At 39.0% G+C, this 13,301-nt stretch overlaps 2 protein-coding genes across 12 annotated transcripts in view; both read left to right on the top strand.

Annotated features, from left to right (window-relative positions):
• The window catches only part of FAM135A (family with sequence similarity 135 member A), a 120,501-nt gene that overhangs the window by 103,847 nt on the left and 3,353 nt on the right, over positions 1–13,301 (top strand). For 10 of the 11 annotated variants that reach the window (XM_036871253.1, XM_036871256.1, XM_036871252.1 and 7 more), the window contains one exon: positions 8,975–9,088. In XM_036871253.1, coding sequence (XP_036727148.1) covers positions 8,975–9,088 — 114 coding nt within the window. Of the gene's footprint in view, positions 1–8,974; positions 9,089–9,391; positions 9,459–13,301 lie in introns of those variants that run through there. The other variant, XM_036871254.1, reaches the window with a different exon arrangement.
• Positions 9,507–10,971, top strand: LOC118905052 (homocysteine-responsive endoplasmic reticulum-resident ubiquitin-like domain member 2 protein). Its single transcript, XM_036871261.1, has one exon. The coding sequence runs from the start codon at positions 9,543–9,545 to the stop codon at positions 10,308–10,310; it is 768 nt and encodes a 255-aa protein (XP_036727156.1). The 5' UTR covers positions 9,507–9,542; the 3' UTR covers positions 10,311–10,971.

Below are 13,301 nucleotides of genomic sequence, written 5' to 3'. Positions count from 1 at the left end.
CGTGGCTCCTGGTCCTTTCACGGGCTCCGTATCCTCCTCTGCACGCGGCATCCTTCGCCGTAGCCACGCCTCACGTGTTTGTGCTTCCTCGCCTTCACCACGCTGCTTCTGCCGCCATTCCTCCCCGTGCGTCTGCCCGTCTTTGTAGCACTGATTCTCTTCGTCTTCTAAAATGACACTGCGGCACCACCTGCTCCCCGGAGCTTTCCCTGATGCCCTGTCTGATGCGGTGCTCCTCTGCTGTCAGAGTACCAGCACATGCCTTCATATCCCAAATCTCGCGTCTCAGGACTGACCGCAGTAGTGCATTCCCCTCCTCGTTTGCCTGCTGCATATCTGTGCTTATATGTCAAACTAAATGTGTCTGAAGTGGATAGTTTCTTCTTTTGCTACCTCTTTTTTTGACCTTTTCTAAATGTTACTCTGTCCTCTAGATTGCTTGGTTTGAAACACCTCAGTGTCATCCTTGATTGACCCCACTTCTTTTCTTTGCATACCACATCCCAAGATTGTTAATGTCATCTCTGAACTGCTGTAACATTATATATGAACCTCTTTTATCATAGTCATTATAGCTTATCTCATGTCAGTCATTTTTATATATCTCAACCTTTTTTCCTTAAGTGGGATCTGTCATGACAGCCCTTTCCCACCCTCCCACGTACCCTCAGCATTTACCGTAGTTCTTCCTAGTAGGCGTTCGCTGTCAACCCATTGAATCAACGAGTGATCTTTTCAATATTATGTTCAGTACCCAAAAGCCGGTCAAATATTGTACGGTAAGCTGAAAATCAAACCCATATATTTGGTGAAGGCTGAAGTAGCTTGAACTTGTAAACTTAAGCCCTGGCCTTTTAAATCCGTTTTTCACCTTCATTCCTCTCACCATGTCTTCCATCCTGCTCTTGAAACATTGGATACGAACGCTAGACAGATTTGGTCATTGAATACAGCCCACTTCATTTGAGTCTTGTTTTAACCTTGTCAAGGTTCTGCCTTAAATACTGCTGTCAATATGAGAAAGAGAATGGGGAATGGTTATTTCATGTGTTGTCTGTTATTAGAATCAGTGAAAGAAAAGTTCTTTTGTAGGTGGAGTTTTGTGATTTTGTTTCTAAGGGTATAAAGTGACAACAGTAAGGTATTTACAGTACACAGAAATACATACTTGATTCACAAAACCACAAGATATTCCTACAAAATCAAATGCATCACATAGTTCTCATGTGAGAGAAACTGACCCTGACTAGAACCACTGTGTGTAGCTGCGTGTATAGCACCATGTGTAGCTGCGTGTATAGCACTGTGTGTAGCTGCGTGTGTAGCACCGTGTGTAGCTACGTGTGTAGCACCGTGTGTAGCTACATGTGTAGCACCGTGTGTAGCTGCGTGTATAGCACCGTGTGTAGCTGCGTGTATAGCACTGTGTGTGTAGCTGCGTGTATAGCACCGTGTGTAGCTGTGTGTATAGCACTGTGTGTGTAGCTGCGTGTATAGCACCGTGTGTAGCTGCGTGTATAGCACCGTGTGTAGCTACGTGTATAGCACCGTGTGTAGCTGCGTGTATAGCACCGTGTATAGCACCGTGTGTAGCTACATGTATAGCACCGTGTGTAGCTGCGTGTATAGCACTGTGTGTGTAGCTGCGTGTATAGCACCGTGTGTAGCTGCGTGTATAGCACTGTGTGTGTAGCTGCGTGTATAGCACTGTGTGTATAGCACTGTGTGTAGCTGCGTGTATAGCACTGTGTGTATAGCACTGTGTGTAGCTGCGTGTATAGCACTGTGTGTAGCTGCGTGTATAGCACTGTGTATATAGCACTGTGTGTAGCTGCGTGTATAGCACTGTGTGTATAGCACTGTGTGTAGCTGCGTGTGTAGCACCGTGTGTAGCTGTGTGTGTAGCACTGTGTGTAGCTGCGTGTATGGCACCGTGTGTAGCTGCGTGTGTATCACCGTGTGTAGCTGCGTGTGTAGCACCGTGTGTAGCTGCGTGTGTAGCACCGTGTGTAGCTACGTGTGTAGCACTGTGTGTAGCTGTGGAGTTTGTACCAGTGCTGCTGACGGGATAGGAAACGTATGAAAGGCAAAGCCGAATGTCAGTACTCCCTGGGGCCTGTGTATTTACACTGCATTTTCCAAAGTGAGATTTAATTAGCAGTAGTGCTAATAGCAACATAAGAAAATAAAAACACTAAAGAAAGCATAACTATAAACTTTTACTGTAAAGATTCTGTAATTCATGGCATTTCTCAACTGAACAGATACTTGTATCACTAAGTTTATAATTATTAGTAGATATGAGTAGGTCTCTTGTACTTGAGTTATTTTTTAAGGATTAGTTAAAACTTTTCCTTACAAGTTGTTAATTTATTATTTGCCTTTTAATGCGTGGCAGGACTTTCATCTCCCCCCCGGTTGTACCAGTGTAGCACTGTTTAAGAGACAAACTTTGAAGGCACACATAGATACTAGTTTTAGCTGAAACACTGACTGACAAAGGTTACTTGATCTAAATATTAAGTAATTCCGTTTCTTCATTGGTAAAATGGGAATAATAGTATCTTCCTCACAAGACCATTAAAGGTTGAATGAGATAATTCATGTAAAATGATTATGGTCTGAATAGCACGAAACTCAGTAAATATTAGTTGGTAAAAATAGCTCTAAATGAAGAGGTACCTGAACTAAAATAGTATTAGTATTATAGATTATAGAAATTTGCTTTCACATTAACATCATAAATCTATTTTAGGAGTTTTTTTTTTTAGCAGAACTGTCAATATTACTAGCTATAAAAATTGTTCAAATGACTTATTAAAATTGTTTTTGTGTTTTAAGATTTCTACTTGTAGCTAGAAATGAATTAGTATACACCTGAATTGAATTAGTATTATTATGGAACATAGCGTGAAAGCATACTGTGTTTTCTAATAATAACTAGTACATTAAATAATACTAAAATATAGAAATAAATAATAGTCAACACACAAGGCACATACCATATTCCAGGTGCCACCCAGGCATGTCATACACGTGGGTGTGTTTAACCTTATGAAGTAGGAGCCCCATTGCCCCACTTTGCAGGTGAGGACACAGATGCCCAGAGTGGCCGGACGCCGCCTCACTCCGGAAACTAGTACCACAGCCGTCGTGCGTGGTCAGACCAGGTCGTGTTAAGCCAGTGATGTGTACTTTCAAGGACTTGAGAAGGCTTTCCTAATTGTAGTTTTAAATATTAACAAATATTCATTAATTGATTTTAAAATTATAATATTGTCATGGGAGTTGGAACACGTCTCTCTGAGCTGTTTTTTTCCGTTCTTTTTTTTTTATCATCTAAAGAATTATGAGAAATGAGTAGTCAATTCCTAGGAAACTGCTACACCTGTATATATACATAAAATTCTTTATTCACAAAGTAGAAATATATGGGTTCACATCAGAAACATAAGTAAATAAAACAGGAAAACATAGAGCAGTGTTTACTTAACCAATTTACATAGCCAGTGTGCTATTCTCAGGTATTTTTAAACAATCAGGAGCCCTAGAGATAACTGTTCTTTTATATTTTACTCTGCTAAAGCTATAAAGTCTTTGATGCCCTGATCCAATTATTGCTTCTGTTTCTTCTGAATGGCCAATTTCCTCTTCTTTTGAGAAAGCGTAAAATCACCTGTCTAAAGCAAAATCCAGCCTTCTACCCTCTTCCCTTGTTTATTTAAGCAAAGCCTCCCCTGTGGGTCTTCATTTTGAAACAGTCTTTTTCGCTGCAACATATCATTGGTTAATAGCGTTCCTTAATCGAAAGCTATTCATTATATTAAAATTAAGGAAGCATTTAAAAGCCTAAAATAATTTGAGTGATTTCTAAAGCAATTAAGAAATGTTATCTTTTTGTAAAATTCAGGTATTTATTAAGTGTGAATTGCCTTTGTTGTTTTGTGAACACAATAGATATTGTAGAGGGCTACAGAAATGTTACATTTAAAAGGAAATTATCTTTTTTGATTAAGGCATTACAATTATAAACAATGATTAAATTTTTTAAAATTTTTATTGCAGTCTAGTTGATTTACAGTGTTGTGTTAGTTTCAGGTGTACACCAAAGTGAATCAGTTATACATATACATATATCCACTCTTTTTTTTAGATTCTTTTCCCATATAGGCCATTACAGAGTATTGAGTAGTGTTCCCTGTGCTATACAGTAGGTCCTTATTAGTTATCTATTTTATACATAGTAGTGTGTATATGTCAATCCCAATCTTCCAATTTATCCCTCCTCCCCTTTCCCCCCAGTAACCATAAGTTTGCTTTCTACATCTGTAACTCTATTTCTGCTTTGTAGATAAGTTCATTTGTACCCTTTTTTTTAGATGCCACATATAAGCAATATCATATGATAACAATGATTAACTTTTATAGCAGGTTTCAACTAAAAAACCTATAGCATCCTACAGATTGCTGATAAAATATATCAATAATTTACACAGTATAGTTGCAGCATGCTAGCATGTCCTCATTGAATATCAAGGGAAAGAAAGATGAAGGAACCTAGAGCAATGTGGAAGGTAAACAGTATACTGTATCTAGATGAGGTGACAGCAGTGCTGAGCAGTCCAGATTACATAGAGAGAAGGCCCAGGGGCCCTCCTGTATTCCACGATGAGGGCTCAAAAAGAGCCAAAGAACAATCTACCCGTTGTTGGAATTTCAAGAACAGAATATCCTTATTTTAAGATCTTCCTACAAACATCTGCTTAGAATCTCTTTACCAGCTGTTGAATTCTGACAAACAAAATATAACAATTAAAGAAGTCTCCTGCTGTGCTACTATGGTACAAGATAATCTTTTCTTCCAGCAGATTACAGAGGTGTTTAATTATAGGTATCACTTGATTTGTAATTAACATTTGTATTTTGTTTCTGAAAGTGTAGGAAAGCATCAGCATCAGCTTACATTATTTTAGGAAGCAAATTCTTTCAAATGTATTTAAAATAAATGAGTAAAAATAAGAACAGTTTAACATTGAGTAGTAGACTATGTCCATTTAGAAAGCACAGGGTTTCTCAGCCTCAGCACTTCGACGTTCTGGGCTGGGTGTTCTCTGTCGTCAGGGTCTGTCCTGTGCGTTGTAGGATATCTAGCAACGTCCCTGGCCTCTACCCGCCAAACACCAGTAGAGCACGCACCCCTCAGCACCTCACACGCCCCGTCCCCTGCTTGTGAGAAGCGGCCTTGTCTCCAGACACTGCTAAGTGTTCCCTGGCGTGCAAAGCCACCAGTTCAGAACCGCTCTCTTTGCCAGTTCCAGAAAGTAACCAGAGATGAGTCAAGATGAATTGCTTTAAAACTCGTCAAATTTTTCAGAAAACAAAATGAGCAGCCAAAAGTATCAGGAGAAGGTGAAAGTTACCATTACAATGTTCGTTCATATGTAAGCCATGTAATTATGCAGTCCAGAAAAATATTGAACATTTACTTTAATCTTTTTCTTGGCAATCCTGAAAAATAACTAAAATATTTAGAAACTTTTCCAGTTAAACTGTCTCATTCTATAGATGGGGAAATCGTGTTAACTTTCCCAAGTTAGAGGTAACTTTTCAACCGAGAATGAGTCACCTTGGGCTGAGTGAAGCGCTAGCCCGAAGGCCAGTGGACGAGACCATCTCGGAGCAGGTAGAATCAGCGCAGGCGCAGAGAGGACGAACCTACAGTACAAGGCTCCCCAAATACACACCTCAGACACTGTCAGCAGCTGGACTTCAGCTCGGGTGAAGTGCTGACATGATTCCCACCAGCAGTGCGCTTCGGGGGCTACCGTGCTTCTCTTTGAGTTTCTGCCCTCTCCAGCCAGCACTGCTAGACAGGAATGGGAACCAGAAGACTCAGAAAAGGGTCAGAGTCCGTTTCACTTGGTTCTTGGCTAATACAAAAAGCAAACCTTCCATACAGAAAAGCACAGTACTAGTAATAATACATTGTTGTTGAAAAAGTATTATTAAAATAATTACTAAGTTTAAAATGCATTTTTAAAGTACAGTGCTATCTTGGGAATCACATTTAAAAATATGACAATATCGCGTATCTATGTCAGTGTCAGAATCTGTGATTGTATCTATTTTATCATCATGGAATCTGAGATGTAAAGGGTTTCTCGGACGTCCCCTCCTCTCCCTTTGTTGGTTTGCGTGCTTCCTCTGCACCGAGCTGCCTGAACCTGGGGAGACGTGGGTACTCCTCTCCAGGGTCTTGGTCTAAAGCCGTGATTCTCAGCCTGAGTGCCATTTCTCTGTAGAAGCACAACAGAATCTCTGCGAAGAGCGATTATTTTGAAAAGTATATTTAATTTTTAATGTAATGACTATTACTCTTATAATGTAGACTATAGAAATAGAGCAGTGCCGAGAAATGGCGGGGGGGGGGGGGCGGGGAGGTAATTGGAGGGGAGAATAAAGCCCAAGGACAGATTCATTGAGGGACTGATTTTTTTTAAGACGGGGAAGTATAATGCTGTAGTATTTTCCATCCTGATAAGAGTGATGCATCCAGAAGAGAAAATTGTTGATGCGAGAGAAGGATGGCACAGCAACTAGAGGCACGCCCTTAAGCAGACAGGAAGGAGGAGTGGGACCTAGTGCACTAGTGAAAGGGCCGGCCCGAGGCAGCAGCGGGGGCAGGGCGAGAAGGTACAGATGCGGGAGGTGGGTTTTGTGTTACGGTAGAGTCTGCGGAAGCCCCTTCCGAGGCCTCCGTGTGCCCAGTGAGACAGGAGGGCCATAAGGTAAGAGAGAGGGGGACCTAGAAGACGCTGGTGGTTTCCGGAGAAGTACAGAGGTGACCATTACTGAGCAAGGCTGCCACCGGCTGTGCAGTGTCATTCCTGTCGATGTGATGGGAGTGATGCCCCCGGAGATGTGCAGTGTGCTCGCCTTTATGGAGGACACACATGCACACCTTATAGATAAAAGAAGAAGCCAACTGTGCTGTTACATGGCTGGTTTCATGCAGTTCAGGGTAAAATTTCAGTTAACAGCATCATACTTCGATTCAGAAAATACAGTACCTAAAATAACTAGGTTAGAAGTGAAGATGATGTACCATACGACCGTGGCTTTCACATTTTTGGCTTGTTTACCTCTCAAAAGAATTTTGGAAAAGTTTGTATCCCCTTGTATAATTTTATGGTGACACCTAAAACTGTTTTCTATAATTTTAAATAGTTGCACAGGATATATTTTCTGGCATATGAGGTAGTATATTTTTACTGTATTCAGCTGGAGTCACAGACTTAGCTCATTTAATTTATGGAAAATATGTGCCATAAAATCTAACTGGCACAGCCATTTCTTATTGTCAAACAGTCGGTAACATCAAACTTACTTTTTGGAAGAGGAAGACTTCGTTCATATTTTGCTTGGTTCTCCCAGAGATTTTATACCCCAGGGCCATATACCATAAGAAGATCTGGTACAGATTGGAGAAATGTCTTTCTCTTGTAAAGTAGGAGAAGGAAAAGTCATTTGTAGAAAAGTGCTCATATGGAAGTTGGGATCTGGAAATCAATTTTCTTAAAGCTGTAAATGCCCAACCACACCATGGAGAGTCTTAAATTACCCCTGGGGGTAAGTGTATACCAGTTCACAGACCTCTGCTCTAGGACACACGGACGTTTCCCAAAGTGGCACCAATGAAGACTGTCATCAAGTGATGCCAAAAGGGGATGAATTTGTCCCGTGAAATGTGAAAATGAAGGGGGAAAAAATCAATTTTTCTTAATCTTTCTAAAATATTTTAAACATGTTTGTTCAACTGAGTTAATTCCTGTTATAGACATTCTGTTATTTCACTTATATCTCTAGAATTTTATATATTCAAGTGGCCACAAAGTAGTATCTTCTCATTGGGAAAAGGAGGGACACCTTATGTTTGACACAGAGGGTATATACTGTTTCACCTGGCTGTGTGTCAGTCTAAACTCTTCCCATCATTAGGATCCTTAAGTTCCAAGGAAGACAGGGAGCTTCTACCAAGGCTTCCTATGTTCTGGATTCACAGTAGTCCCCACAATTGGCCTGTCTCTAAGAGTCTGAATTTCAGTGCACATAAAGTATCAAAGTTTTATTCTGGAACATTCCAGAACAAAATTCTCTGTACTACACACCCAATTCTAATGTGTCACCATTATTGATTTGTATCTTATTTAATTATCATATAAAATTTTGATTTTGTGTATACTAGTCTGAGCCAAATAGTACATTACTGTAATTAGAACATTACTGGTATTAAAGAGGTCAAGAATGTGGTTTCAGTACTTAAATGAGTTATTTAGCAAAGTATCCCAAGGACACAAGTCCTAAATTCACGTAGTTTACTGAAAAATAAAAATAATTAAAATAGACCTGACAAAAGTCTGTTGGATGGATCACAAAAATTCGTTATTTTTATTGGAAAAATCAAAGTGTTTATCCTCTTGACATCATGCTTAAATAAGGAGAAAATATAAGTAATATTAGGCAAGAGTCAAATGAAAACTTAAAGTAAAAAGTCAGCTTTAAAGGATTTAAATAGGGTGTTTTGTTTGTTTTTATGGAAGAATATATGTTTCTTTGGGGAATAATCCTAAATATTGATGAATATCCTTTGGAAAGTAAAAGCGTCATGAAACACTTGTTATAGAATTTTTGGCTCACCATATCCAGTCTCCCCCTAACCCCCAGACCACAATCCTTGCTCTCACTCAGTGCAAACACACATTTCTCATCTCAGCACATAAACTACATATAAGGAAGCTGGGGATTTTGGTAGAGAATTCATAGAAATTTGGAGAAAGAATTCATCGGTTATTTAAAAAGACATAAACTTAGTACTACCAAGGAAATAAAGTTTATGGTCACGTAATATGATGCTAATAAGTTATTTCAAATCTGGTTAATTATTGCACTGTAACTCAGTATTTTTTCTTCACAGGGCTTCACTATTTCAAAAATGTTGTACTGGTGGGCTCTCTGCAGGATCGCTACGTTCCTTATCATTCTGCCCGCATTGAAATGTGCAAGACAGCTTTAAAGGACAAACAGTCAGGTAACAAAGTAAATTAGAAATATTTCAAAGAGCTACGTCTACACATGAGTTTCTCCCAAAGTTTTCTTGCAGTTGTCTTCTCCCTTCTTTTTGTTGTCCTCTCTTTCCTTCGACTTCCTTTTACACCCGCTGATAGTAACAGCTATCCTTCCTCCATTTTTCTTCCTTTCTTTTTCTTTTGCTGTGTAAGATGTTTTGGCCAATGACGCAGTAGTTGTTCTTTTGAAATCCTTTTTTCATCTAATTACCAATGCTTCTCCATTTTATTGCCTCAAAAGTAATCCATGCTTTAATTTCCTCCAGATGATTGGGATTGGTGGTTGCAGTAATGGTCATGCTGCATGTTTGGCTGTACTTTACTTTTAGTCAAAGATGGCAGCAAGCGGACTCATCAAGAAATGAAAGAGGAATAGTTACAATGTCTGATGCCACAAAAATACAAGTATCATAAGAGATGACTAGTCATCAGTTCCCATATGTAATGCAAGGAAATGTAGACAACCAGCTTCCTGGGCAGGCTGTTCCGGCTGGACTCCCAGGGTATCCCGCTTTCAGCCCACTGCAGATGCTGTGGTGGCAACAGATGTATACCCATCAGTATGATACGCAATATCAAGCTGCAGTTTCAGCTCAGGCCACATCAAATGCCAGTCCAGCCCAGCCTGCTGCCTCACAGCCTCTAAATGTGGCACATGTTCCTGGAGAAGAACCCTCACCGGCTCCAAACCTAGTGGCCCAAGAAAATCGACCCATGGATGCGAATGTTCAGAGGAACGCACAGGGAGGTCCAGTGCTGAACCAAGAAGACTTCAGTGGAGACCAGCTAGGCTGGATGTGCACGTCCTCACGGGCCGCCGTGCCCCCTAGCATCGTGTACTGCTCTTCCTCTTTTAGTCGCTTCATCATGGTAATGGGAGCCATGCTACTGGTTTATTTACACCGAGCTGGATGGTTTCCTTTTAGGCAAGAAGGAGGTCAGCAACAGGCTCCCAACAATAATGCCCAAGTCAACAATGATGTGCAGAATGCAAACAATCTAGAACTTGAAGAAATGGAGCTTCTTATGGATGATGGGCTTGAAGATGAGAGTGCAGAAGATGCAGGTGAAGATGCCAGTGCAATTCAAAGGCCTGGATTAATGGCAGCAGCTTGGTCTTTTATCACCACCTTCTTTACTTCACGAATACTAGAGGGGCCTCCCCAGCTTGCCAATGAGACCTGAAAAATTGTGCCGGCTGCAAAGGAGGGTCTGAATTTAGGAAAGTGTTTTAAATAACAGTGCAGTTTCAAAACATTGATTACTTTATTTTCATCATCATGTATAGAGGTGTTTTTTTTCCTTAAAGCTTCTCATGCATATGAGTATTTTAAGCACAAATGGACTACTAAATGTGGGATTTTTTTTTTTTTAAGATCTTAACAGAACATAGTGTAATAATATTGGTCTTCCAGGTTTTATTAATTTCAATTATATATATTATACCAAGACAGACCTGTTTGTGTGTCTTCTTTAAAGAGCTACTTCACGTATAAATGTCTATAGCTAATATCTCAGCCCTTCAATGTATAATTTGAATAAATATATCTATTTTCTGTGAATTATCCTGAAAGTTTTAAACAGAATGACCTCATAGTTTTTAACAAAGAATATTATTTACCTAAGATGTGCTAGTAGCATCTTGCCCAGCCATAAAGCAATAAACTTCTCAATAATCTTAATTTTGACATTTGAATAAATGGAAACTTTCTATTTTAAGGGCATGTATCCCATCAATTGGAATTAGTACCTTAAAAAAAAAAGGCAGCTCTTCAGTGGAATTAATAGTGATATAAAATGTTTGATATAGGCAGTACTTTCATAAAATAAGATTCTGGAAATTGCTCCCTGTAATTTTTTAAAATAAAAGGTCAATTATGAAAAATAAATAAATAAATAAATAAATAAATAAATAAAATGGACAACCTAGACGAAATTAATACATTTCTAGAAATGTAAAATCTCCATAGACTGAATCAGGGAGAAATAGAAAATATGAACATATGATTACCAGTAATGAAATTTAATCAGAAAAAAAAAAAAAACCCCTCCCAACAAACAAAAGTGCAGGACCACACAGATTCACTGGTGAATTCTACCAAGAATTTGAAGAGAGATAACAACTATCCTCAAACTATTCTAAAAAATTGAAGATGATGAAAGACTTACATTATTCTACAATGCCAGCATCACCCTGATACCAAAACCAAACAAAGGCACCACAAAAAAAGAAAATTATAAGCCAGTATCATTGATGAACATAGAAGCAAAAATCCTCAACAAAATATTAGCAAACCAAATTCAACAACGCATTAAAGGGATCATACACCAAAAGTGGGATTTATCCCAGGGATGCAAGGATGGTTCAGTATCTGCAAATCAGTTGATGTGATACACCACACTAACAAAACAAAGGATAAAAATCACATGATCATCTCAGTAGATGCCGAAAGGGACTTCCCAGGTGGTCCAGTGGCTAAGATTCCACGCTCCCAATGCAGGGGGCCTGGGTTTGATCCATGCTGAGGGAACTAGATCCCACATGGCCACAACTAAGAGTTTGCATGCTGCAACTAAAGATCCCACATGCTGCAACTGAAGATCCCGCATGCCATAACTAAGACCCAGCACAGCCAAATAAATAAAAATAAATATTTTTTAAAAAATAGATGCCAAAAAAGCATTTGACAAAATTCAACATCCATTCATGATAAAAACTCTCATCACAGTGGGTATAGAGGGAACCTACCTCAATATAATAAAGGCCATTTATGACAAACCCATAGCTAACGTCATACTCAATGGTGAAAAGCTGAAAGCATTTCCTCTAAGATCAGGAACAAACCAAGGATGTCCACTATCATTACTTTTATTCAAATAGCATTGGAAGTCCTACCCACAGCAATCAGACAGAAAGATAAATAAAAGTCATCCAAATTGGAAGGGGAGAAGTAAAACTGTCACTGTTTGCAGATGGCATGATACTATTTGCTTTTCTATGTACTAATAATGAACTATGATAAAGAGAAAGCAAAAACAGAATCCTGTTTAAAATCGCATCAAAAACGATAAAATACCTAGGGAATAAACTTAACCAAGGAGGTGAAAGACCTATACTCTGAAAACCATGAAACATTGATGAAGGAAATTGAAGATGATACAAAGAAATGAAAAGATATCCATGTTCATGGATTGGAAAAATTAATATTGTTAAAATGTCCATACTCCCCAAGGCAATTTATAGGTTCAGAGCAATCCTTATCAATATACCAATGGCATTTTTCACAGAACTAGAACAAATAATCCTAAAATTTATATGGAACCAAAAAAGATCCCAAATAGCCAAAGCAATCTTGAGAAAAAAAGAAGAAATCTGGACAATCACACTCCCTGACTTCAGACTATACTATAAAACTGCAGTCATCAAAACAGCATGGTACTGGCACAGAAACAGCCACATAGATCAGTGGAACAGAATAAAGACCCCAGAAATAAACCCACGCACCTATGGGCAATTCATCGATGACAAAAGAGGGAAAAACACGCAATGGGGAAAAGATAGTCTCTTCAATAAGTGCTGCTGGGGAAACTGGACAACTACATGTAAAAAGATGAAATTAGAACATTTTCTCACACCATATAAAAAAATTAGACTCAAAATGCATTAAAGATCTAAATGTAAGACCAGAAGCCATAAAACTCTTACAAGAAAACATAGGCAGAACACTCTTTGGCATAAGTCATAGGAATATTTGCATCTGGCTCCTCAGGCAATGGAAACAAAAGCAAAAATAAACAAATGGGACCTGAATAAAGTTTTCAGTGTGAAAGCTTTTGCACAGCAAAGCAAAGGAAACCATCAACAAAACAAAAAGACAACCTACTGAATGGGAGAAAATATTTGCAGATGATACGACCAGTAAGCCAAAATATGTAAACAGTTCATGCAACTCAACATCAAAAAAACGAACAAACAGATTATAAAATGGGCGGAAGACCTAAATAGACATTTTTCCAAAGAAGACATACAGAGGCTAGCAGGCACATGAAAAGCTGCTCAACATCACTAATTATCAGGGAAATGCAAATCAAGATCACAATAACAGATACTGGTGAGAATGTGGAGAAAAGGGAACCCTCGTACATTTGTAGTGGGAATGTAAACTGGTGCAGCCA

This window comes from Balaenoptera musculus, chromosome 12 (assembly GCF_009873245.2).
Source record: "Balaenoptera musculus isolate JJ_BM4_2016_0621 chromosome 12, mBalMus1.pri.v3, whole genome shotgun sequence".
Lineage (NCBI taxonomy): Eukaryota > Metazoa > Chordata > Mammalia > Artiodactyla > Balaenopteridae > Balaenoptera > Balaenoptera musculus.
This window is presented reverse-complemented; position numbering and strand designations above follow the sequence as displayed.